A 27,079-nucleotide genomic window follows, 5' to 3' on the forward strand; every position below is an offset into this window, starting at 1 on the left:
CAAGCCCTTTCTTAGAAGCAGCAATCAATGCATCCAGCTAAGATCTAGGCGTCCAATGAGGTGGGAATGTCCCAGCCAGCTAACTCATCTTTTATTCTGCCTGAAATTCCTTTCCAAAATATGGTTGTGAGATTCTCCTCTCCCCAGTGCAGTTCAGATGCAATACTACGAAACTAGAATGCATATTCTCTGAGAGTTCAGGAGCCTTGGGAGACCTGCTGAATCCGGAGCAGCTCGGCTGCCAAGGAGGACATCTGACCAGGTTCCTCAAAAATGAGCCAGAATTGTAGCAGAAAATCTGGGAGGCTCTGGAGTAGAGGATTGTCATGCTCCCCTAGGGAAATGCCCAGTCTAGCATGGTGCCACCCAGCAGCAACAGGATGTAGGGAACCTTAGAATTGTTGGTGGGGAAGAGCATGGACTGCAGTTCAAAATACATGCAGCATTGGCTGATGACGATGTGGCATTATTTGGGATCCCCATGATAGCATGCAGGTGCTGGAAGCTGTGGAACCAGCCTACGAGGAGAAGCAGGGCTAGAAGAAGACATAACCACTGGAAGCACAACCAGTGCAGACATCAGGGTGTCCATCTGGCATGTGAGTCTTTCAAGTGGGGCAGTCACCTGGTTAAGAACCCCTTGCTGCTCTTGAAAATATTGGGCCAGGCCTGGTATAGCCTGGAGTGAGGTCAGATACACCAAGTCCATGGCCTCAGCAATCTATAAGATCTGTGGATCCTTGCAGCTGTGGTGAGATTGGCTCAGCCCTTGGGGTAGACCCCATAGGCCTTCACCAACAGCTGGTGAACCTACGTAGGAGAGAGATGGAATTAGAGCTTCACCTATACCTATACATGGCAGCCACAATACTGACTAACATCAGGAGAAGAGACCACATCACTCCCATCCTCAATAACTTACACTGGCTGCCAATACATTTCAGAATTATTTATAAGTCCATCACCATTATCTTTAAAGCCATTCATCACCATGCTCCACTTAACCTACAAATCCCGCTCAGACAACTTACCTCCTCCAGACCCATTAGAGAAGCCTACAGAGGATCACTACATGTACCACAAACCAAATCCACACATTATCGATCATTTAGAGACCTTGCCTTCTCTACAGCGGGACCTTCAATTTGGAACTCCATTTCCCCTGATCTGAGACAGGAACCATGCCTTCTAACATTCAGAAAAAGGCTTAAGACTTGGCTGTTTAAACAAGCCTTTCCAGACCCTAACTGATTCACTGCATCAACTATAGAAAGACGCTTCAGAATACCGTAAATAATTTACCTCTGTCTGTTAAGTTACTATAACTTTTTTCTTCTTCCCCCAGTTGAGCAGCCTTGTTTTATTGTAACTGCATTGATTCTCTTCACTTGTTTAAGGTTCAAAGTTATTACACCCCCTGTTATTTGTAAACCAGCATGATGTGATTGTATCATAAATGCCGGTATAGAAAAACTCTAAATAAATAAATAAATAAATAAATAAATAAAATCCCCTTTCCCCTTGGGTTGAGCCCATGGATTCTGGAGATTGGCAGGTCTTAGGTGAGAGTCTCTGTAGAAACGATGTAGGTGAGTATCCAGGGCCAGGCTATGGTCAGGGCAACTGGCACACAAGTATGGTCAATGTCCAGGAAAGGGTCAGAAGCAGGTGGCAAACAAGACTGGTCAATATCCAGCCAGGGGTCGGATCCAGAAGTCAGTCCAAGGAAAGGCAAGGAGGCGAGGCAAGGTGGAACTGGAAAGACAAGGCAGGCTGGGCTGGAGAGACAAGAAAAGGCTAAGCTGGAGAGATAAGGCAGGCTGGGCTGGAGAGACTAGGCAAGGCAAGACTGGGCTGGAGAGCCGAGGCTTGAATCAGGAACAAGAACGCAGGAACCAGGAGCAGCAACAAATATTATACACAACCAATGCAGCAGGCCCATTCTGAGGTGAAGAACCCTTATACCGTATAGGGCAATCAATGGTGATATCATCCAAGGGCACCGGCCTTTTCCTCCACAGGCCCTTTAAATACTGCAAGGTTGGGTGGCTAGGAAGGTGCAGTGGTCCCAGAGGTATCCTGCCAGGCACGCAAGCTCTGGCAGATCCTGCCAGTGGGTGGAGTCCCAGCTGTATGCGACATCAGAAGGTGAGTGCGAAGGCCTGCGGGGATGTCCTGAAAGCCGCCAAATATAACACTAAGTTATGAAATGTTTTTATATCAAAGTAAAAATAAATAAAAGGAATTATCCACATTGCTCCATTATCGCATTTCATTAAATTAACACCAAGATGAAATATATACTAATGGAAGGATAGCCCTTTTCAGCAGTACATGCCAATCAAAGGAAAACTCAAGTATAAAACTGAGTTTTTTCTACAGTATATCTGTGGGACTTTTTCTTGGTACCTCATTTTCAACTACATCTTACTCCCTCTTATGCTCTAAAAGAGTGTGTTCTTCACCTGGGCAGACAAGAGACCTGAGCTCTACCTGAGAGGGAACAGAGTGCTTGAGAAAGAATGCATTTAATTATTAACAAAATTTAACTTCTGAAAAAGTTTTTGTAAATATAATAGATCACCATAAATTTGCCTATAAACATTCCTGGGAGTTTTTCACATTTTACAAATTTGAAGTTAGCTATATTGAAAAGATCTTACTGTGGCAGTAAAAGAAAAAACACATATAAAATTGTACTATACCCGATTCTCAAGCTTCAGAAGAATGCATGATTATCACAGTAAATAGTTTAATAGCATTAGAGTTACTATACATATTGCATGGGGTCAAATTTCAGCCTGGGCCAGAGTAGCCAAGATAGCTTATATGATCAATATCTCAGGACAGGTTCTAGGTTCTTGGATTTGTAGAGTACGTACTACTAACAGTGAGAGATGCCTCCTATTTTAGAAATATAGCAAACTGAGAAATCTTGACAAACCAATTATAAAACACTTAGAGGCCAATATTCAGCACTACTTAGCCGGATAAGTAAGGACTTAAGTACGTTTTAATTAAGTAAGTTTTAGCAGGCTAACTTTTTTGGCTGGCTAAGTCAGAATATTGACCCCAGAGTATACAAACTAAAAATGTTTTACATGATAATGGTTTAGTCCAAACCATAACGTATTCAGATATTAGTTTTACTTAAAATGTCTATAAAAGCAGTAATATGACATTACACTGCAGAGCTATCTAAGCCACCATTTCTCTAAGAAAATAAAAGACATTTCAGAAGTGATAAATGACCAGGAATGCAGCAGAGAACCTTTCCAAATGTAAATATGGAGCCAATCTATATTACAATAAAATAGTCATCGGCCTTTCATGGTTCAACATAAAGAACCAAATGTATATAATTGGACCAAAAGAAGAAAGAAGATAAAAAGGAAAAGCAGTTGTCATCTGTCAATCCATGAGATATCACAAAACCTTGCAAAACAAGAGGAATGCAAACATGATTATATACATTATTCTACAGGGCATGACCTTCAGACTGCAAGAGGGTATGAAAGTCTCTCCTATGAAAGGTTTTGTCATATCCCCAGATTAATTTGCTTCAAATCAATTATTCCATTGAGTATCAAAGAACCTAATGAGAAAAAAAGACAACAACTGGAGGTCAGTTTTCAAAGTGATTTATGCAAGTAAAAAGTATTTAGCCTTGTTCAACAAGTATCTGAAAACTGCCCTCCCTCCATACAGCGTAAAGGTCCCCGCAGGATTCCACAATGCATGCACCTTTAGCTTCCGCAAGAGGAGGGGTTCCCGGGGCATGTGTCAGTCAGGAAAGGAAAAGTACATATGTAACTTCTACCCCCAGAAAAAGCAGACACAAGTGAACACCTGCACTTTATACCCAAGGCAAGTTTTAAGGCAACAGTACCCACAAACTTTCATGCTGAGAATTGGTGCACAGCCCACAAGTAGAAAACAAGCCAATTTGAAAATTGATCTCTTTAGGATTGGCAGCTGTGTGACAATGTTTTCAGGGGTATTCTCTCTTTCTTTTTTTATTCTTCTTATCTCATCAGGTGTTAAATTTCTTTGGAAACAGGAAACTGCCAAAACATGGCCATATTAAGGGTTTTAATATATTTTTTTATTAAAGTTAATAAAGGTAGCTTACTTTTTTTCCTTTTTGACTCTTCTTTTACACATTTTGAATCTGATTCACTAAGCTTGCTTCTCCAAGGCCACAGAATGGCTGAGTGAATCAGGCCCACTAATCACATTTTCAGTATTCCATTTCGGAAATATTTTCTTCCACTGTCCAGTTCACAATTTATGCCACTACAAATGTCTCAAACCATATGAATTCTCTTTCTCCACTGTACTCACAGTCATTTTTCCATTGCGATTGGCTTCTTCTCTTTCTGCTAGTGCTTTGAGGAACTTATCCTTAAATTCTTTCCCTGCACTTGATAATGTTCTAGAAAATAAGACATAAATATGATTAACATTCTACTTCTATATAATAAATAAACTGCTAAACCACTTTAGATATTTGTGCAAATGTGTAGCCAATACAAAGGCAACTTTGTCCAACTCCATGTAAATCAATTAAGTTGTAGGTGGGCACCTAAAGGTATATGCACATTGTCAATGGGAATCTTCAACATTTAATGATCTGTGCTTTAGTTGTGCACCCATTCAAATCAAACTTACAAAACTTAAATGCATTCTAAAATTCATTTGAACTTTATCAATGGTACAACTACTAAACCAGCTACTGTAACTGTCAACAGTGCAGTATAACTGAGTCAAAGTACACATTTTTTGATTCAGGACATCTTACATTCTTTTTATTGTAACTAACCACACAGTCTTACAATATTACATGGCATGTACACAAATTTAGGCCTTGATAAACTCCGCTTTTTCTCATAGACACAGAATGGGAAAAAAGCCTTAGAAAATCAGGCCCTTACGGGCGAATTTTAAAACATGCACCCATGGATACACGCACGCGGATCTTAAAATTGACCCCCTTACTTACCTAAACACAATAAACTAAAGTGAATGGTTTCTACAAACCATTTACTCAGAAGCAAAAGATAAATATATGTGTTTCCAAATTCTCCATCTTTACAACATTCAGAAACAGCTAGGTAACACTGAACTCTGTATAATTTCACTATATTATAGATGGGGGGGAGGGGAAGAAAACCAATTGTCTACTAGGAATGTGCATGCTTTTGAAACAAATAGTTAATATGAAATGAATGATACCATTTTTATTTCATATGTGGCTCCCTGAAACAATTTTTGTTTCATTTGTTCATGTTTCTCATTTAGGTCCATGGCCCACTGAAAAGTCCTGCAGTAACTCTAGCAATCAAGCAATGCCTATGATGTAGCATCCTTGTCAGAGCCAAGATGGGAGAAGTAGGCAAGTGGATAGGATGGAGACCAGCTGAGGGGAAGCATTTTTTTAAACTAGCCTATAGCTGGCACCTGGATCAAGTGATGCTGACGTCATCATGCTGAAAGGTCTGAGTTTGTGCAAAGAAACTCCATTATCTCTGTTGGATTTCACAGGGAAAGGTTGCTTTTTAAGAAGCTCTCAGAGTTAATTTTAAAAAAAGTTAAAAATGGAGACAAATTTTGACATTGGCAAAGGTATTTTTATTATCTTTACTGTTGCAGTCACAGTGCTCTCACCTTGATAGAGAGAGAGATGTGTTGCTGCATTCTGTCTGTTCACTGCAGCAAGGCACAGAGTAGTGGAGATAGAGAAGCAGTGCCAGTGAACAGTGATTTTTTAATTTCTGACTGCACAGTACACTGCTAGACAGAAGAAGGGAAACATAAGAGTACCTTGCCAGTTTCTTCTCTGTCAGAATGTTTTTTTTTATGTATGCAAAAGGAGTTAATCAGCAGTGCACACACACATACATTGTGTATCTGTATATGTAAAAGAGACATTTTTTCACACACCATGAAGGATAACCCTATTCAGATAGACACTCAATTGGTGGCACTAGGAAACTAACATGTCTTGGCAAGCCAGCATTCTGCTTGCTAGGCAATGAAGTGAACTTATGTCTGTCAACTTGATCAAGTGTGTTTAACAGTTAATCAGTCAATAATACAGTGGTACTGGTGAGTGGTACAGTATCAATAAGGTACACTGTGACATTGAAAATCCCAATAGATATTTCCAGTTTTATCATGCTACTGCAAGGAAAGGTGAGAAGAGTGAATAGTAGTGGGCAGAAAAATGGCAGAGGGAGTGAGAAAAAGGGGGTCCTGAACACAAAATGAGATTATTTTAGCTATAGAAAGCCAGATGTGGAAGTTGGCTCAAGCCATATGAAATTAAAATTGGGAAAGCATGTTCCACCACCATGTGTTTCTCTCCCTCTTTTTTTTTTGGAGCAGGAGCAAAAAAGGGAGAGCTATTTTAGGCTGTCATTAGGAGGGCAGGGGTAAGCACAGGAGTAGCAGAAGTGCAACTCCCAAAATCAGCAGTGCACTCCATGATTACTGCTTCTGAAGTAAGGGAAGTAGTATTTTCAAAAACTGATTTTGAGGAAGAACCATGTCTCAGATTCCCTGAATCAGAGGATATCAAAGAGCTAATAGTCAAACAAAATTTTGAAACCCTAGCCAGAATTGTCTTAGACTCCAGAGAGAAGATGAGGGAGGTAGATGATACTGATGTTGTTGATAGCAACCTCCAAAAACAGCAGGAATTCCAGTTAGACAGCATGAGTGGGACCGCTGTACTTTTCCCTCTCAGTCCACCCTCAACACCAGTAACAAAAGCAACAGTCCCCAAGAATAAAAGAAGATTATAGAAGACATCTCTGGAGTAGAGGTACTTTAAAATGAGGGAGGACCTAGGTTTTGCTCAGCACATTCACTGTAACAAGGCCATCAGTCAAGAGAAGGTACTGAGGCATCTGACAAATGCTGGTATGACATCAGAGGAGGGCCGCAGTACAAGCCTGGGGACCCACTCTATCACTCAAAGCAGTAGGAAAAGGGGAAGACTTTTTCCCAAACTGATCCCATGGCCCCCTTCCACCAATCAGGTTGCAGGCCAGTAGATCCGTCTGCGGCAGCAAAACACCATATAGGCAGGGCCGGCGCATCAATAAGGCGAACTTCAGCAGTCGTCTAGGGTGCCGAGCTGTAGGGGGCGCTGAAGAGCAGCCACTTGGTGCCGCAAGCGGGGCCTATCCCACTCGCAGCAAAGAGAAATAGAGACTTTGTGCTTCTCAGGGCTCGCGGCCCTGAGAAGCACACAGTTGGCGCCGAAACAGGTAGGGGGGGCATGACCAGCGGGGGCTGCGCAAGGGTCGTCTAGGACGCCCAATACCCTTGCACCGGCCCTGCATATAGGTAATGGGGTTATGTTCTGTATCACTCTTCTGGGGCAAGAAGCAGGTAGCATACAAAGAAGTGATGAGGTGCATTGGAGAAATGATTGCCCTAGAGGAGTATCCCCTGTAAATAGTGGAGAACTTGGGCATTTAGTGTCTGCTGCACCTCTTAGCTCCCAATTACAAAATGCCCTCCAGTGCAATGCCAAAGCTGTACAATCAGTACAGTAGTTGCATGCAAATGCAGTTATCCAAGGCAGAAGAGAGTAGTGTGAATTTCATCAGCGATACCCGGACCAACACAAATGGTATGCACACCTACCTCTCCCTGACAGCAAACTGGTGGGAAATGGCTGAGACATGGGTAGACAGCAGCTCAAGCAGGAACAGAGGATTGAGGTGCAGATGGGCTATGCTGCACACCTAGGTGATAGATATCACACATACCTCGAGCAATATCCTAATAGCCATAAGAAAGTTTCTAGAGAGCTGGCACCTAGATAGAAGAGGCAGGAAAGTTCAAGTAGGATTTTTTGTGACAGCCAGTGGTGCAAATATGATAAGGGCAATTGAAGATGGAGGCTATCAAGAAATTTGTCACTTTGTGCATTTGCTGCACCAGGCAGTGAAGAATACATGTATCTGGAGCCCAAGGAATATGAGATTCCAGTCCTGAAGGACCTCACATAGAGGTGCAGAAAAATAGTGCTACATTTTCATCATAGCGTGAAGGGTAGATAGCTTCTTCATTGAGAATCTAGGATGCCTCATAAGCGTCTGATTCAAAATGTTGGCAACAAATGGAATTCCACCTATCTGATGTGTGCAGGGAAGAAAAATCATTTTCATTTTTCAGTTCGTTTTCGTGATGTTTTTTCCCTACATAATTTTGGTTAATGGAATGTTTGATTTCTTTAATTTGAGTGAAAATAAATGAAATATAAACAAAAACAACCCCAAAACAAACAAGAAAATGAAAACATGGCCTCCTGTCCCTCCCACTCAACCAGAAAAATGCCAAGGCCAGGATCCACACACCCCCCGGCCAACACTTTTCAGGTCTGGTGGGAATGCGACAACAAGGCCTAAGACCAGGCTGAAGCCTTGGCCTTCCATAGGACGTGGTAGGATGCTGTAACCTCGGCCTGGACTTAGGCTCAACGCCAGGGTCTGGGCAGGAGGCCAGGTTCCAAGGCCTGGTCCCAACCTAGTTCAGGGCCAGGGCTAGGCCCAATGTGGCCAGGAAAATGGCCCAGACCTAGGCCCGATATCAGGACCCTGCCCAGAGATCAGGTTCCGACAAAAAGGCCTCAACCCAGATACAGGCCCGACGCCGGGGTCCAGACCCGGAGCCTGTATCCTGATGCCTGGGCCTCAACAAAGGCCATGGCCTGGGCTCAGGCCTGATGCCAAGGCTCAGCAAGGAGATTGGGTCCCAATGCCGGGGCCTTGATTCAAATCCAAGCCCGATGCCGGGGCCTGGACTGGAGGCCAGGTTCCGACTCCACAGCCTTAGCCTGGACTGAGGCCCAGAGGCCAAGTCCCAACACCTAGGCCTTGGCATAGGCTGTAGCCCAAGCCCAGGCTTGACGAAGCGGTCCAGCCTGGAGGCCAGGTCCTGACACCTGAGCCTCAACCTAGGCTGAAGCCAGAGCCCATGCCCAATGCCACAGCTTGGCATGGACCCAGACCTGATGTGATGGCCTGGCTTGGAGGCTAGGTCTAAGATTAAGTCCAGGCCCAGAGCTCAGGCCTTGAAGCAGCTCTGATGATGTCTTCTTTTATCTTATTTTCTTCTTCAACTGATGCCTTCCACTGGTCTCACGCCAGAACTTCTTTGGACTGTTCACACAACTATCGTTAGTTCTCTTTCCCCTTTCATGAAGCCTTGGGGGATTTGTTACTTCTATGCTGTTTGCCATACAATACACACTATGCCTTGTGGGTTTTAATGCCAGTGTACTGTTTGTGATATCCTGCCTATGCCTTGGGGGGTTTTATGCTTCGATAAACTTCACCTGCACTCTGTGTCATGGGGGTTTTAATGGTTCTGTATTTTTTGATACCCTTGGCAGTTTGTTGACCACTCTCTATGCTGCAGTCTTGTCTTCTAATCTAAACCTATTATTAATTTCAGCGATAGCTTGCAGTGAACCCTGTCTCAGACTTTGTGTGTATGCATAAGAAGTCAGCACAAATACACAGGATGTATGAGTCATTTTGCACACATTGTGAAAACTACTGGGTATAGTATTGTATTGTACAAATGTAGTATACTATATATGCATATCCAGACAGCAGGCAATGTATGCCTACTTTCAAACATTTTAACTCTGCTTGCTAAACAGTGCCACTCCTCTTGCTATGTTGCTTTCCACCATCTGTTTATGATGTTAAATGCCAGTGGTACTGCTGCTGTAAGCCATTCTTGGTACCATTGGATGGTTTTGCCTCTGTTCTGGCTGTCTTCCAGTTCTTTCCAAATTCCCTTCCCTTACAATATTTGCCAACTCTTGGTCTTGCCCTGGCAATACAATGATTTTCACACTTTTTGTACCATTTGTGGACCTTTGATACTACTTTGCCCCTCTTGGTGCCTTGGGCTTTTGATGCCATTCTATTTTCTGCTTCAGTCCATGATGTATACCTTGGGCCCTTGTTGCCCCTCTTCTTACTGCATTGCTCTGCACCTTCTGTTTGTGATTTTAATTGCCAGTACCATTGCTGCTGCAATCTACTCTTGGTACCTTTAGACGGTTCCTCCTCAGCTCTGGCTGTCTTTGATGTGCATTCCAAAATCTCTTTCCTTTCAGTACTTGCTGACTCTTGGTCTTACCCTAGCAATCCGATGCTTTTACACAGACCTTACTCAGTTACCTTTAACAGTTTCATGCCCTCTTGAACTTTTTCTTCAAACTCCCTTCCCTTATGGTTCTTACTGACTATTGGTCTCATCCAGTATTTTATTTATTTATTTGTATTTATTTAACGCATTTTTATACCGGTATTCGTCATAACATCATATAGGTTTACAGGTAACTTGTAACAATAGCGAAGAAATTACATTGAACAGGGCAAAGGCAAACTTGGGGAGGGGGGGGGGCAGAGATTGGATTTAAACATTGCTGAAGTTAAAACATTGCAGTTGTTGTTTACAAATTGAACCAGATTTACAAGTTGAGAACAAATTTACAAGTTGTCTTCAACAGATTAATCCACATCAAAAGTCAGGGGCAGTAGAACTGTACCACCCAAAACCAGAACTGTGATCCTCCATAATTACTGCTTCTCAGTAATGGAGGCAGTATTTACAAAAATTGATCAAGAATAAGCATCATAACTGGATCCATTAATAACAGAATATTGAATAGCTAGTGGCTGGATGAAGAAAATTTGGGGCTCTAGTCAGTAGCAACTTAGCCTTTAGTGGGAAGGCAGAGGATCAGATGATACTGACAGGGCTGAGATTATTCCACAGCAAAGGAGAAGACTGCCTGAACCACCTGCACCTTCCCCTGATATAGTTTCCATATGATGTCATATGGAACAATATCAGGCCTCCCTTCCAGGGTTTTCCTCTGGCTTCTCCAAGATTAGGGCTTAGTACCAATTTGGTTGGTGCCCTTTGCCCTCATTTGGAGACTTTAGGTGTTTTTGCCATTGTAGGTGGCTGCTTTGTACTTCTCATAGAGCTTTGAGATCTTCATACTACTCTTTCACTGCCTTGGAGTTTTTACTGCTATTTGTTATGCCTTTTTTCCCTTCATGGTGCCTTGAGCTATTCATGCCATACTTGGTGCCATTTTGCTGCCTCATGCAGCCTGGGGGGTGGGGGTTCATACCACTCTTGCTGCTACTTTACTCTTCTCATGGGCTTTGGAGTACTCTTGCCTCTGCTGGTAGCAATTTGCCCCATTATAGGATCTTGGCTACTCATGATACTTTTGGTGCCATGCTGAAACAGTCATGGTACGCAGGCGTGCCCATGACCATTCTGATGATGCCTACCCACAAATTTTCATTAGAAATGTTTAGAATATCCCAATTTGTGAATCCAAAACAGGCTGCACAGTTTCCCCCATTGACTTTAATGGGAAATGAATAAAACAAACAAAAAAAAGTTTTCATTTGAAACAAACAAAACAAAAGATTGTGATCTATGAAATGAATAAATGAAACCCAAATTAAATTTTTGCCTCTGCACATCCCTATTATATGCTGTCATATCAGTAAAGTACAATACCGCTGTGATTCCCTACACTTTACAAAATGTTAATAGATATGAATGTTATTGTCACGATCACGCCCCTCCGCTCAGCACTCTGTATGGACTTTGCTGGGCCTCAGGACTCCCTCTCCGCTCATATACCACTGTCTGTCCACTCGTACAGCTCCTGCACACCGCTGCTATGGTCTCGTCCAAGTCTCTAGTCAGAGTGCCAGGCCTAGTCCTGGCACTCCCAAACAGTACACAGAAAAAGGTCTTTATCACAAAAGGGTTTAATGTGTTCCTGTAGCCTCACCGGCTGCAGTCCTGTAATAATGCCTTGTTGTCCTTACAAGCCCCAAGCCTAACCGCTTAGGTTCTCCTTAACAAGCCCGGAGTTAAACAGCTTTTAAAACCACAATTCCCTTCCAACCTTTCTCATACATCCATTTACCAACACAGGATTTACCATCCCCCAACCTCCTGGTTATTCCACCTCCATAGAGGAACAGCTGGAGCTTTCCTCTCCTCAGCTTACCTCCATCTCCTCCTCCCTGACTCTGAGGCGCCGGGCTTTTGTGGCCAGCTCCACCACGGTGGCACGCCCTCTTCCTCAGCTTCCATGGATTCTGCTGAGTCATAGGGATCAGTCCCTATTTCCTCCACCTGTTCCTGCTCACTTTCCAGCCAGGGGTCAGGTGCCGGTTCAGGGAACCTGGGAAGTGTAGTCTTTCTCATCTTCACCTGAGCCCCCTGCTGTCTGGCTCTGGTATTACCTGTCGCCTTATGGTGTCTAGTCAGTTCCTGCTCTTGGCAGTGCTGCACTACATCACAGTTATGCTATTCCTTGCCCCAAAGTTTGGAGGGTATGGGCTACAAATATTTTACATAAACATTAACTAATATGAAAACTAAATTGTTGGGAAGAAAGTAAGCAAGGTGGTTTTACTGACTCAATTTGGAAGTCAAACTGAATAGCAATATTAATGTACTTTTATTGAACCAGTGACTTAAGGTTAATTACTATTTCTTACTGAAAATAAAATCCATGAAACAAACTCATAAATGTTTTGACTTTTTGATACATTTATTAACACCTATAGGTCTTGAATTTTCTTCTGGCACTTCACTTATAAAAATCTTTTCATCATCTAGGAGTCCACAGAACAGACAGAAGTCACTTAATATACAGCTAATAATTAAATGTATTTATATCATTTATCAAATATATTCCAGACATCACATTCATAATCTACATAAATCTATATATTGACACTCATATTTAAATACACATTTTAGTTTATAAACCAAGTTAACAATTTCCTGTCATTTATAATCAATTATTAGATTTAGGACTCAGTTTTTAGAAAGGTTTTGACATACCGTATTTCCGGTGTATAAGTCACGTTTTTTTCAGCGATTTCAGTGACTGCGATTTATACACCATTGCCACTTATATACTAACATTCTCTCTCATTCTCTCTTTTTTATTCTCTCCCTCCCTCCCACTCTGAATACAATCTGAAAGGATAACGAAAAAGAAAACATCCTTCAGATTACATGGTTTTTTTTTTAACCTTTATTTATAAGTTTTTCTAGACAGTTAACAAGAATATACTTGACAAGCAATGATATACAGAGAAAAGAAAACACACATTAGCATAGTATTCGATACACAAGAAGGCAAATATCTTATCACTAACATTTAAATCTCTGTGTTATCCTGTCAGACCACATATTGAGGGGATTTCAATTGTAAATATGAAAGGAAATATAATAAGAGTATAGATAACAGAAATAAACCACAATAGCTAGTGTTACAATATTATTCTGTGGTCGGTTTACTCGGAGCTGGTTCTGGGGATTGGAGAGCCTGGGTTCACTTTACTGTTCACAAAGGAGTTCAATTGTAAAGGATCAAAAAAGACATATTTAACCCCAACATGCTTTATCACACATTTACAAGAATAATATAACCAGAAGGAAGCTCCCAAGCCAATAACCACCAGGTGCATCATTAGGAAACATTTTCTTTTGGCTTGTGTGGATTTAGCAATATCTAGAAATATACACATTTTTTTCTCCAAAATAATGTATCTCTATTTCTGAAAAACATTTTAAGTACAGACTCCCCATCCGAATATAGAGCTAACAAAACAATTAAAGTTGAGGTTGTCACTTCTTCCTCTACTGAAGTCTCTAGAAACAAGGAGAGATGTGAAATGTCTATATTGGGAGACGCTGCCGGTTTCATATTCACTTGTATGGATGACTTTATCGGTAAATAGTAAGCTTTTGAAATAGGTGGTAACATTTCTTCTTTAATTTGTAATACTTCCAGAAATATTTACGAAGCATCTCTATTGGGGAAACCAACTTTTTCTTAGGAAAATTCAAAATCCTAAGATTGCAGCAATGTATGCTGTTCTCCAAGTTTTCCATCTTGTTTTGCAGAAATGTATGACCTATTATAATCATAACCACAGATTTTTACATATTAGTTTCTTTAGTTTCAAATACTTCATTTTGTACTTTCATTTCTGTAATCTGAGTTGTTATAGAATTAACTTGGCCAGTTAATTCTTGATGTTGAGAAACAAAACTGGACAGCTGAGTTGTGAGATTTGTAATCACCTCCCATATATTTTCTAGAGTTATTTGTGAGGGTTTCAAGATATTTAAATTGATTACCTCAGTTCCAAGTTGTAAAGATCTTGCTTGTAAATCTTTAATTGTTTCAAATTCAGCGCTCTTTTCAACCTCCCTCCGGCTCACAGCCCCAGTAGTTTGCCCTTCCATCACGGCTCCACCCGACGCTGAGGCAGCCGGCTGCCTCCGATCATCTGAATGCGACGGACGAGGGCTGATCACGTCAGTGCTCTCCACGGAGGGACCAGGTTGAGGAGGGACCCGACTTGGCTCTGGCGACAGCGATGATTCCATGTCCGGGCCAGGCTGCATTGGAACACCACATGCTTCACTGCCCATGGACTTCACAATGGAGCTAATTTCGGGGTTCTGGACAATATGCTGGTCCATCGGTCCAGTAATTGGCAGCATCTCACTCACTCCAGGGTAGGTTCTTGCCTTACCCTTCCATTTTTCCATAATGGTTTAGGAAATAACTGAGTTTAGGGAACTTTTATAGAATTTTTTTGAGAAAGCCCAGAACTCCCGACACTAGCGTGCGGCCATCTTGAAATCCCCCAGGGTCCAGATTACATGTTCATTTATTTATTTTTGTATTGGAAAAAAAATAGCATAAAAGCATAAGACGCTATACAAACAAGTGTGTTTTTACAAAGGTGCGACTTATCTACCAATTTTTTCATAAAAATGCCTGTTTATAAAGGGGTGCGACTTAAAAATCAGTGCAACTTATACATCGGAAAATATGGTAGTCATATTGACATTATTTTTCTTGTACTCCATTAGAAAATCTGCTTTACAAATGTTGTGGGTAAAGGATGTCAGAGTTAGGGCAGGGAGGGAAAGTTTGCATAGTGAATGAATTTTCAAATCACCGAACATAATTTCCTATGCGTATTTTGCACTTGTTTCAATGCCGGTGCAAAATATACAGGTACAGTATAACTACATCGTACGCACTGGCCCTCATTTTCAAAGGGAAAGCCCATCAGGAATTTCTCTTTGATAATGAGCTTGCAGTACCCACAGGACTTCAAGCCCCACAGACACTATCAAAAAACACCTTTGCAATGGCTTTAAATGAAGTAAATTTTTAAAATGAAATAAACCAAACCATCAATTTTTAAATTTAGGGTTATTACAGCATTTGATAAATGCAATTCAATGGAGTAACCTTTTTTCCCCTAATATTCTGGTTGCTAATGCACATCAATTGAACAGTTTCCATGGATATCACTGATTTGGCTTGCACTAGGAAGCTCACACCTGACAAAACATTGGGATTGATGTTTCAAAGTGTTAACAGAGCTACTAGCAACATGGATCTGTCAATTATCCAACATTCACAACATTAAAAAAAAGAAGTTCCTGTATCAGATCTGTGCCAAAGTTTGGGTTGGTTTTTTTTAAGTAATTGAGATCCTTTCCTAATGTGGTTAGTATAGTTAACTGTATTCCAAGAAATGATACATCACACAGTTTTTCAATTCAGATGAAGTGTTATATAGCAGTACACAGTAGGGCTTTTTGGTAGTAACTGGCAAATTCAAATCAAGAAATTGCTTTCTAAGGCATCTTTCTTTATATTGTTCTGTTGTTCTAACTCCTAATTTCAAGATTAAAATAATCAGTTGTTGTAGTTTGCTTTGCTTTAATTATTTTAGTGCAAATATCGCACATGGAAGGTCATTCACTAAGCAAGTAAGAGGCATGACCTGGTGGAAAGGGGGGCAACTGCAAGTTATTAAGGGTTCAGTTTCATCTTTTTTGCACTAATACTATGTCACCTTGAACAAGAAACATTAAAGGCCTAATTTTAAAAAGCATTTAATTGATTAAAATTGGGTTTTACATGTGCAAATGCACTTTACTAATGTAAGTAGACTTTTGAAAATTGCCATTGAATTATCCATAGGATATTCACATGTAAGTGCACTTTGGGGTAGATTTTATAATTTTGCGAGAGTGCGAACAAAAGTACGATGGATTTTATAAGATACGCGCGTAGCCGCGCGTATCTTATAAAATCCGAGGTCGGCACGCGCAAGGGGGTGCACATTTGTACAACTGGAGCGGCCTCGGAGGGAACTTTCTTTCCACCCCCCCACACCTTCACCTCCCTTTCCCTACCTAACCCACCCCCCTGGCCCTATCTAACCCCCCCCCCCCCTACCTTTTGTTGTCAGATTTACGCCTGCTGAAAGCAGATGTAAATCTGCGCGCGCCAGCGGGCTGCTGGCACACCATCACCTGACCCAGGGGCTGGTCCGGAGGCCTCGACCATGCCCCCGGGCCAGCGCCACGCCCCCAGTCCCGCCCCGAACCACCCCCTGACCCCGGACATGCCCCCGGACACGCCCCCTCCCCGCCCCTTTTACGAAGCCCCGGGACTTACGTGCGTCCTGGGGCTGTGCGCGCGCCGGTGGCCTATGCAAAATAGGCGCGCCGGTGTGCAAGGGCCCTGCGCGCGTAAATCCAGCCGGATTTACGTGCGCAGGGCATTTAAAATCCAGCCCTTTATGCATGTAAATGGCTTTCTGAAATTGTTACGATAGTATGTTATATTTACACGTGTAACTCTTTTTAAAATTGCCTCCATAATTTATTTTTTTTTAATAAATGTTTTTTATTGGTTTTTCTCATCAAAGATATATCCACATTGAGGAGGGTGGGTTCCTGAACCCTCCTCAGACCAAAAACATCATAACAACCCCAATCCCCTTGTATCCCTGCTTTCCCTCCCTCCCTCCCCACAGCTCCATAGCACCTCCACCCTCTTCCTTCACCCCATCCCAGGTGAGCAGTCAACTCCATCCCAGGCCACAGTCTCTCGTGAGGTTACTCCTCAGACAAAAGAAGTGGCGACTCAGTCATTGATTATCAAGCTTCGTGCTCAATGCTGGAGTGCCTGGAGATATGTATTCCAGATAGAGAGAAAGGCCCACCTTCGGCGTGGGGAGCTACGGGAAGCCATGTTGTCCATTTTCATCCTGGAGTGAAAGTGGTTCCTCCAAGTCCTCCAAGTCCCATAGATTCCCTCATGCACACAAGCTCCCACCCTCATATGCTCTCCCCCACCACAAGCTCACATTCTCTACACACACACACACACAAGCTCTTACTCTCTCACCTCCCCCCCCGCCAGGCTCCCATTTTTATGCACACACAGATGCATAACCAGGCTTCCATTCTTATACACACACAGATGCACATCCAGGCTCCCATTCTCACCTACATACACACATTCAAGCTCCCATTCTCACCTCCCACACAAACATTTAAGTTCCCACTCTCACCCACATACACACAGGGCCTTTTCATTAGGCACAGCCAAAGTCCTACTACCACCGCCTTGGGGACGGGATCCTGCGACGGCCTTGCTGTTCCAGCCCTCCTCTGCACTGTTGCGGGGATGGAATCCTGCAGCAGCCTTGCTTCTTCCGAGGCCCTCCTCTTTACTGTCGCAGGGATGGGATCCCATGATGGCATTGTTCTGACAGGAATCTTCTAGTTGGGTGGGTCTGAGCCCAAAGTGGGTGGGGCCCACTCAGGGCTATGCCACTGCACGTAACCCCTGAATTTTGCAAGGCTGAACATGGCAATGTGTGCCATATTACCTGCGCAACTTTACTACTGGTCCTAATGAGGCACGAGTCTGGAGATTTTGCCTGAACATACAGGTGTGGAGGGGGGGGGGGGAGAAAGAGAGAGAGACAGACAATCTGATACTCTATACATCTCCCACTGTAAGAGGGGCACTTTAAACTCAGGGTGGGTTTTTGGGGAGGTGGTGTTAGATTGGTCTTCCTAGGACGCAAGGGTCTGTAGACCCTTGTAACACCCCCCCCCCCCTCCAAAACCCACCCTGAGTTGAAAGTGCCCCTCTTACAGTGGAAGATATATAGAGTGTCAGATTGTCTATCTCTCTCTCGCTCTCTCTCCCTCTTCCCATATGGTTACTTGTGCGAGTACACGCATTGCAGGGATATTTTAAATGATATGTGTGTATTTGCACGCACAATATAAAATTAAGTATTTATGGGCGCATGCGTACTTCTTCTAAAATTTACCTGTAAGTCTTAGCATGCACATTAAGGTCATGTATCACACACAAAAACAATAGAGTACTATACAATAATAGATTAGCATGTATGTGAAACGAGGGTCAGAAAACGATAGTGTGTACATGCAAGTAAATTAAAGGATGTCACAAGAGATCACATGATGCTGAGGTAGGTGCTGGACATGTTTCTGTCCTGCTCCTGGGACCTCCCTGAAATCCATCCTTAACGGAATGCATCCTGCCTATGAAGACTTTAATTTGGGCCTGATGCAGTCAATAATTGCTGTTAGTGAGTGCCTGCAGTTTTTTTCAGGTGAGATGCCCAGCAGACTCACAAAAAGAGAGAGAGAAAAAGTGAAATCGACAGACCCCAAGATGGCCTACGCAAGTAAAAATCGGGCCTTACCAGGAGCTGTTGACATGGAAGCATTAATTTAGGAAGTCACTGGAGTGATGGAAAAGGTGCTAGATGTCAAACTCGATGGACAGTTTGAAGCGGTTTTTGCTAAGTTTGATGCACTGTCAGGAGTCTTTGAAACGGTTTCTCAGCGGCTGGTTGCAGTGCAGCAGCAGGTGTCCGATTTGTAAGATGGCGCCTGCATCGCAGAAAAGGCAGCAAGTAGATCCAGGGAGAGACTTGAGCAATTGGAAGCCAAAGTTGAAGATATGGAGAATCACGCACGACACAACAATCCTCGTTTTATAGGGCTCCCTGAGTCTCTATTGGATAACGTATTATGCAAATTCTTAGAAAAATGGCTGCCGGCAATGCTTCAGCTTCCAGAGTCTCTAGGCCCCTTGCATATTGAGCACGCTCACAGAATCAGCCCCAAAATTGAAAACCGAGACAGACTGCATGTGATAATTGCCCACTTTTTGAACTTCATGCACAACGCTGCAGTGTTGTCGGCTGTACGCAAGGGAATTCAGCCGACCATCGGTGAAAGAAAATTTTGATTTTTAGGACTATTCTGTTAAATTGACAGGTTTGTGCAGAGCCTTCTTCCTGACCTCAATATCCTCTTTGCAAATAAAAGTGCACTTCTCCCTTCAATACCCAGCGAAATTGAGGGTAATACAAGCTGGCAATACTACTGTGTTCTCAAAACCAGAAGAGGCATATCAGTTTTTGCTATCAATCGGGCCGATACAGTACAGTGCACTCCGGGGGGCAGGTTAGGTAGGGGAAGGGAGGGGAAAGTTGGGGGGGGGGGAGGAAGGAAAGTTCCCTCCGAGGCCACTCCGATTTCGGAGTGGCCTCGGAGGGAATGGAGGAAGGCTGCACGGCTTGGCCCGGCCCACACAAGTTGCACAATTGTGCACCCCCTTGCGTGCGCCGACCCTGGATTTTATAACATGCGTGTGGCTGCGTGCACATGATATAAAATCGGGTATAGATTTGTGCGTGCCGGGTTGCGCGCACAAATCTACGCCCGCACGTAACTCATACATAAACAGCAGAGATTCAGAGTAAATGTAATTTGAAGATGACCCTTATCTAGGTAATCACAACTGTGTGTGGTTCATTGTATCTGCTTGTCAATTGTCATAAATCATTAAAAAAAAGTTACAGCAATTGCTTATCAGTCATCATTGTTCTCTGATCACAGTGGCACAATGAGCCAAACAACCTACCTGCCTCAATTTTGTTTCCTTTTACTTGTTAATAGTTTTCTGTTGCACTAGTTAAGAACTTCAGAAAAGCAAGCAGTTGTTACTTAAATCTCTAGTCCTTTTAAGTGAATGAGGTTTAAGACCACATGAGGTAATATTGTCCATAAACTAGTTTTTGTGTGTGTTTTGTAATCCCTGTGTTTGTTGCTTGTGTGCAGTAACCTTTCTCTAGTGATATATGTATTTATAAATGTATATATGTAAAACCTCAAGTTGTAGAATGCAGAGAGGAGGAAGGGCAATATATGGAGCGGTTGTGTTCCGCGGCCGTGGACGGCCATGGCCGTGGCCTCCTACCTTACCCACGGCGGCAACCCGCTGCGGCAGCCTCTAGGGAAGCTGCTGAATCTGTGCCCATCGCTCCGGCGTGGGTCCCTGGGGTGGCCGCCGGGTAGAGAGTCGTCCCTGCCCCTCCCTCGCGGCGTTAGGCAGTCTTTCCTCCACGGAGGAAATCCAACATGGCCGCCGCCATCTTTAGGCGCAAGGTCACGCCTCCTCTCTAGATTTAAAGGGGCCTGGCCCCTTTAACCACTTACAGCTGTTTCCAATGAGCCAGAGTAGAGGAAGTATAAAGGGAGGCTTCCTCTGCTCATGCCTTTACTTGGCAACGTCCCTCCAGCATTGTTTGAGTCTACTTGCTTCGGTGAGTCTTCTTGCGCTTTGGATCCTTGTTCCTGGTTCCTGACTTCGGATTGGCTAGTGGCGATTCCTGGTTCCTGACTTCGGATTGGCAAGCGGTGATTCCTGGTGTGTGACTTCGGACTGGTAAGCGACGACCCTCTGGCACTTGACCTTGGACTCTTCTGGACCACCATCTCAAAGGGCCCACCTAAGTCTCAGCTGCCCGGGTCCCTACGGGCTCCTCCCGGGGGGACCGTGGGCTTCCAGGGGTGAAGCTCCAGTTAGCCCTTGCACCAAACTCTCGACTCCTTGACCTCTCAAAGGTCCACCTAAGTCCCAGCGGTCCAGGTCCCTACGGGCTCCTCGCGGGCTTCCAGTAGCAAAGACACAGTTCCGCTCCTCGATGTCATGACTCTTCATCTGCCTCCACGATCGCCTCATCTCCAGTGCCGAGGGTCAGTTGGTTGCATCTTCTGACCTGCCTCGCCACCCGATGGGAGAACCTATGGATCCACCACCCTCCCGTCGGCCCAAGGGTTCACAACCTGAGCATAACAGGAGCTTATTCATTGTAAACTTTTCTACGTATCGAGGGAGAAGAAGGTGGATGTTTTTGTTTGGCTATGCAGCTGCTCATCAATTTTACTTTTTATTCAAGTTCCCAAGCCTGTTGCAGCAAGTGCCATACCTATCCTGCAACTACACTGTATCAGTGGTTTTCCATTTCTTTGTCTTGCTTAACATCAATCTGTCAGTTCAAATTCACATTCCTGTAGGCTGCTAGCAACGTTCAAATCTGTTTTCCAAGACACAGCCCCAAATAGCTCCACACTATCGTATTCCAACATGAAATAGTATTTCCATACATCTTAGTGTCCCATATAGATAGTCTTCCTGGAATGTATCCTGATAAGAATTTAAGAAGTAGTAAAGAAATAAAGACTGGAAAGCAGTCTGTCACCCTGTTAAGAGAAGTGATATAAAATGAAATGTGTCTTGAATGGAGTATGTGCTTACAAGAACAAAAAAAAAAAGGGTATGTGGTTCCTAACATTATGAGATATTTATGGATTAAAATAAACATCTGTTTTTAATTATTACTAATCCTGGTTTCCTACTTGTGCGTAGTCTAAACATTATTTTAAAAATTGAACATATGTGCTAAGTGATTTGATATGTGTGATGAGAACATGAAAAACAAACCACAGAAGTATCATGGATATAGAAGGTTTAAATTTAGAATGCGTATCATTATAAAGAGATATCCATAAATGTTATGGTCGCCGCCCATGGCAGCCCGCGGTGCGGCCCTCTCACCTCTCTACACAAGCTTCAGACTCCATCTCCTCGTCGCTGGTGGCGGTGGGCCGCCAGTCCTGACCTCAGACTTCCATCAGCACCTCTGGCCCTGCTCCACTTCCCGGGACCTCCAGCCAGGATGCCTCTATCCATCGGGCCTCTCAGTGGGTTCGCTGAGAGACGCCGCCAGCAGCGCTGCTGCCCTCCCTAGGCGCACGTGCACCAGTGAAACCTTTGAAAGGCCCGCGGCGGGAACCTAGCCGTGGACCTGGATGTTGACATCAGTTACCTCAACATATAAAAGCTCAGTCAGCGCTCCTCAGCGTTGCCTTTGCAACAGGTCACCTTAGTCTCCTGCTCCAGTTTCCGAGTTCTAGTTGCCTTGTACTTGTCTTGTTCCTGTGACTCCTGGTTCCTGTTCCTTGTGTTCGTCTCGTCTGTCTACTGGATCGACTACCTGATTCTGACCTCTGCTATGCCTGATCTTGCCTGCCTTCTCCAAGCCTGACCTCTGTTATTTCTGACCACGCCTGCCTTCTCCGTGCCTCGACAATTGCTTCATCTGACCACGCCTGCCTTCTCCGTGCCTTGACCATTGCTATGTCTGACCATGCCTGCCTCTATACTGCTCCATGGTAAGACTGCACTTTGAGTACTGTGTACAGTTCTGGTTGCCGCATATCAAAAAAGATATATTTGCACTGGAGAAGGTACAGAGAAGGAGACCAAAATGATAAAGAGGATGGAACAGCTCCTCTATGATGAAAAGCTAAAGAGGTTAGGACTGTTCAGCTTGGAGAAGAGATGGATGAAGGGGATATGATAAAGATCAATAAAATCATGAGAGGTCTAAAATGGATAAATGTGAATCGTTATTTCCTCTTTGAGAAAATAGAAGGACTAGAAGGCACTCTATGAAGTTAGCAAGGAGTACATTTTAAAAAATTTGGAGAAAATTCGGTTTCATTCAATGCACAATTAAGCTTTGGAATTTGTTGCCAGAGGATGTACAGTGTACATGTTAAAACCACTGGAGTACTTTTCATCTCCTCTTTTGTGCAAGTGGCCATGAGCTTGGAAATAGCATGCATATTTATGAAAACATCATGTATGCATATTATTTTCCTCTCCCAACCTAAACACGGCCAATGGACTGTGCCGGATGGAGGCACACTTTTGGGGTGGGCAAGCTGGGTGGTCGCATGGGGCGCCATGAGCTGTGGGGGTACCCTTGGCACAACCAGCATCACTCAGTCTGTGGAGTAGGAGGAAAGGCTAGGTGACTGTAGAGCCATGGTGGACCCCATCCTGCTGTGGCCCAAAGAGAAAGGGAGGCCCCAAGAATGAGTAGGTGTGAGCTTGTGTGTATGTTTATGTGTGTGAGTGAGCTCCTGAGTGCATGTATGTGTGTGAGGGAGAGAAAGCCTGTGTATGTGAGAGAAAGGGGGTGTGTATAATAGCATGGATGTGTGTATGAGAGGGAATGTGTGAGAGAATGAACGAGTGTGTGTTTGTGAGAGAGCCTGTGTATATGGAAGAGGGTGTGTGGAAGAGAATGAGCATGTGTGTGTTGTGAGAGAGCACTTGTGCATGTGGGAGAGCTTATATGAGTGACAGACAGGATTGTTGCTAACTGAGGAAGTTGCCATAATCTACCACACCAATTATGTCCGGAATTCCAGGGCCATAAGTGTCCTGTGAGTGAACTTTACAATCTGCTTTGCCATTTTGAATGTGGTATGCTTCATCTAGCCTTACTGGATATGGGACAAGGTGAACACTCCTCAGGCTAGATATTTTATGCTTTTTCACTACTGCCTCGGAGATGGGATTTTTGGACCTATAGAGAAAACGTCATCGATTTCTCTGCTATCCCTTCATCCCTTTAGGGCCTTTAAAGTTGCCTCTTTCTTCATCGGTCCTTCTATGATGCTTATTATAGTCTGCATGTACTCCACACAGATTGATTTGTTTAGATATTGTGGAATATAGATAAATCAAATAAATAAATATAGTCTCTCAAACACACAGACTCTCTCTCACACACACACAAACACTTACAGAATTGGGGAGGGGGCACCATCAACCACTTTCTCCAAGGGTACCATTTGCCATAGATGGATGGAGGGGGCATAAGGGCTGATTTGTCCTAGGCCCTGCACCTACCTTGGTGCAGCCCTGAACATAAGAGCTTGAAATAAAAAAGGACATAGAAAAGCACAACTGCATCCTGTTGCGCTGGAGGTGGACCCTTAGCCTGGTGCAGGATTGGTACAGCCCTCTGGTCGGACCCAGAGAGCACCTGCCACCAGGAGGCAGAGCACACAAGGAGACAGAGGCTAGCTGGAGCTTCGCCAATAGCAATCCGGGGTTTCCACAGATTGAGCCCTTGGTTACACGGACCGCCGGGACTTAGGTGGGCCTCAGGGGGTCTCCCGGAGAGGTAGTGGAGAGGTGTACCCATCACGAGGAAAGGTGCGTGGCTGGTGAAGAAAGAAGGGGCTAGATCTCAACCAGGATCACCAGAGACCTCAGGAAGAAACCAGGAAATGAAAGTCCTCCGGGCGAGTTAGGCAGCGCCTATTGGTCTAGTCTAATGTAGGTCACGGGCAGTGTCCGAGCAGGCTGCTCTGGTAGTCATAGGAGTGAAGAGAGTATCCGAGTGTAGTGCAAGGGTCAAAGCCAGGGTATCCGTCCGAGGGTAGTCAGCCAAAGCAAGGGTCAGTTCCGAGATCAGTCATGCATAGTCAAGACGAGCAAAGGTCAGTTCCAGGCAGCGGTCAACGTGGTCAGGCAAGCAGAGGTCAATTCCAGGCAGTGGTCAAACGTAGTCAGAAGGCAGGCAATGGTCAGTTCCAGACAGCGGTCAAACGTAGTCAAACAACAAGGGTCAGTACCGTGAATCAGTAGTCAAACAACAAGGGTCAGTACCGTGAATCAGTCTGAGGAGGTACAACAAGGAGGAACGTGGAACAGGTATCAGGACAGACGCTGGAACACAGGAGGACCACGGGAACACAGGAACGCAAGAGCACTGGAATAAGACAGGAACACAGGAAGGAACACATGAACACTGGAACAGAGACTGGATCAAGGAAGTAGGAGAACACAGGAACGTAGGACAGCAAACTAGCTACACCGAAGGAGTCGACCCGATTGCCAAGGCGAAGTCCTGGGGACAGGGCTTCACTATTTATGGTTCCACTAAGTGATGTTATCGGGAGGTGTACGGGCCAAGGTTCCCGCCCTTGACCCTTTAAATGTGGAGATGTTGGCCGCGCACGCACCTAGGGGCGGGGCCGAGGAGGCTGAAGACACGGAGCCCCTACGGGAGCTCTGCTGAGAGGCCTGCGGCAAGGAAGAAGAAGAGGAGGCCCAAGGAGAGCGTCGGGGATGTCGGGAGCTGGCAGCCACGGCAAGGGAAGAGGAGCCAGAGCTCATGGAGGGAAGCGTGAGGTGAGCAGGCCCAGTCACAGCACTAACGTGGCTGGGACGCACAACACATACGGAACCTAACAAAGGGGCATCTAATAAAATAACTATCAACATGGAAACACATAGGTGAGAATTCTACAATGCAGTGTTCTGATCTTCTGTGCATGGATGGTTGAACATTTACAGCTTCAATTACCTGTCTAGAATTGTACAAGTTATATTTAAGCCAGAAGCCATGCACCTGTGCTTGCCTCTGGCTTTAATATTCTTAACCAGTTCCTAACCCTGCTCCTCAGTAGACAAAGATATAGGATTGCTCAACAATCTGCAGGTGGAGGTTTTTTTAGCCTGCAACTGTTCTTATAAGGAATTTATTATCACACTGTATGCTGGAGATTTAGACTGTTTCTTAAATCATGACTGGAAGAATAAAAGAATGAGAAGTGATTTTAACTCAGCATGGTCTATGAAAATACAAAATTCGGTAAAATAATGTACATAGAAACAGAGAAATGTGACAGCGGAAAAATACTGTATGGCTCATCTAGTCTGCCCAGCTTCCCAACTAATTTAGCTTTATAATTCCCATCATCTTCTCAGAGATCCCTGTGCTTATCCTCATTATTTCTCAGATTCAAAGGAACATCATCTTCTGTCATGACTCGGATTAGAGCCGAGGTTGAGGGACCACAACACAAATAACTAACTACTATATAATCACAGCCCGCTACATGGGAACCTTTATTTTCATTGCAGTAAATATATGTCATATATAAGTAGGGACCCACTGGCTTCCCTATTACTATTAAAGTCAGTAGTATGGGAACTGTAATGGTTTCTTCTAGCTCTTAAACTACCCATTTTTTTGAGCCTGGAAATGGAGTGTCCAGCAGAGATTTCTAGAAAAGAGATTGTAGGGAGGTGGTGAGAACTGGAACTGTCTTCTCTGATAAAGTCATTGCTAGTTCCAGGGAAGGAACAAGGAAAGAAGCCTCTGTCTATTAATAGAGGGGTTCTGTTATGGAGTCTCAATTTAGTGGACCCTTGGGCCGACCTGCAGGAGACTGGGAAAGGTGGTCAATGTCTCTAGTATGTGGCAGTCCGGGAGGCAGATGTTCAGGCAGGACATAGGTGCTCTTCACCCTGGAAGCTGGTACTCCCCCGGGAGGAGCCCATAGGAGCCCAACCGCTGGGACTTAGGCGGCTTCACCCTTGGAAGCCAAAGCCCCCCCAGGAGGAGCCCGTAGGGCCCCGGCCGCTGGGACTTAGGCGAGTTGTTGATTAGGACTGAGGACTGGAACCAGACTAGAACAGTAGACAAGTACTGTAACAGGGCTCGGGTACTGGAACCAGGCAGGAACTGTAGCAGGACTCGGGTACTGGAACCAGGTAGGAACTGTAGCAGGACTCGGGTACTGGAACCAGGCAGAAACTGTAGCAGGCAAGCAGGAACCGAGCAGGTACTGTAGCAGGCAAGCAGGAACCAAGCAGGTACTGTAGCAGGCAAGCAGGAACGGAGCGAGTAGCAAGGCAGCTCACTCCGGGGCACGTCGCAACAGGGAACCAGGAGGTAAACCCGTTGCAAGGTCAAGACTGAGTGTCCGCGGCTGGCTTATCAAGGCCGCGGCGTCTGACGTCAGGAACTGGGTGGAGTCACTATTGGCGGGAAACAGCCTAGAAAAGCGTCCAAGTGGCGCGCACGCTCACACACCTAGAAGCAGGGCATCCATGGGAAGCTTCCCGGCGGTGCGGCCCCTGCGGGGACGCCGCCAAACAGGGCACAAACCAGGCCTCCAG

The 27,079-nt window shown here is 44.4% G+C and overlaps 1 protein-coding gene across 2 annotated transcripts in view; it reads right to left on the reverse strand.

Annotated features, from left to right (window-relative positions):
• Positions 1-27,079, reverse strand: part of CFAP299 (cilia and flagella associated protein 299) — a 983,171-nt gene that overhangs the window by 727,572 nt on the left and 228,520 nt on the right. For both annotated transcript variants that reach the window (XM_029600197.1, XM_029600188.1), the window contains exon 3: positions 4,345-4,435. In XM_029600197.1, coding sequence (XP_029456057.1) covers positions 4,345-4,435 — 91 coding nt within the window. The remainder of the gene's footprint in view (positions 1-4,344; positions 4,436-27,079) is intronic.

Source organism: Rhinatrema bivittatum, chromosome 1 (genome assembly GCF_901001135.1).
Source record: "Rhinatrema bivittatum chromosome 1, aRhiBiv1.1, whole genome shotgun sequence".
NCBI classification, from domain to species: Eukaryota; Metazoa; Chordata; class Amphibia; order Gymnophiona; family Rhinatrematidae; genus Rhinatrema; species Rhinatrema bivittatum.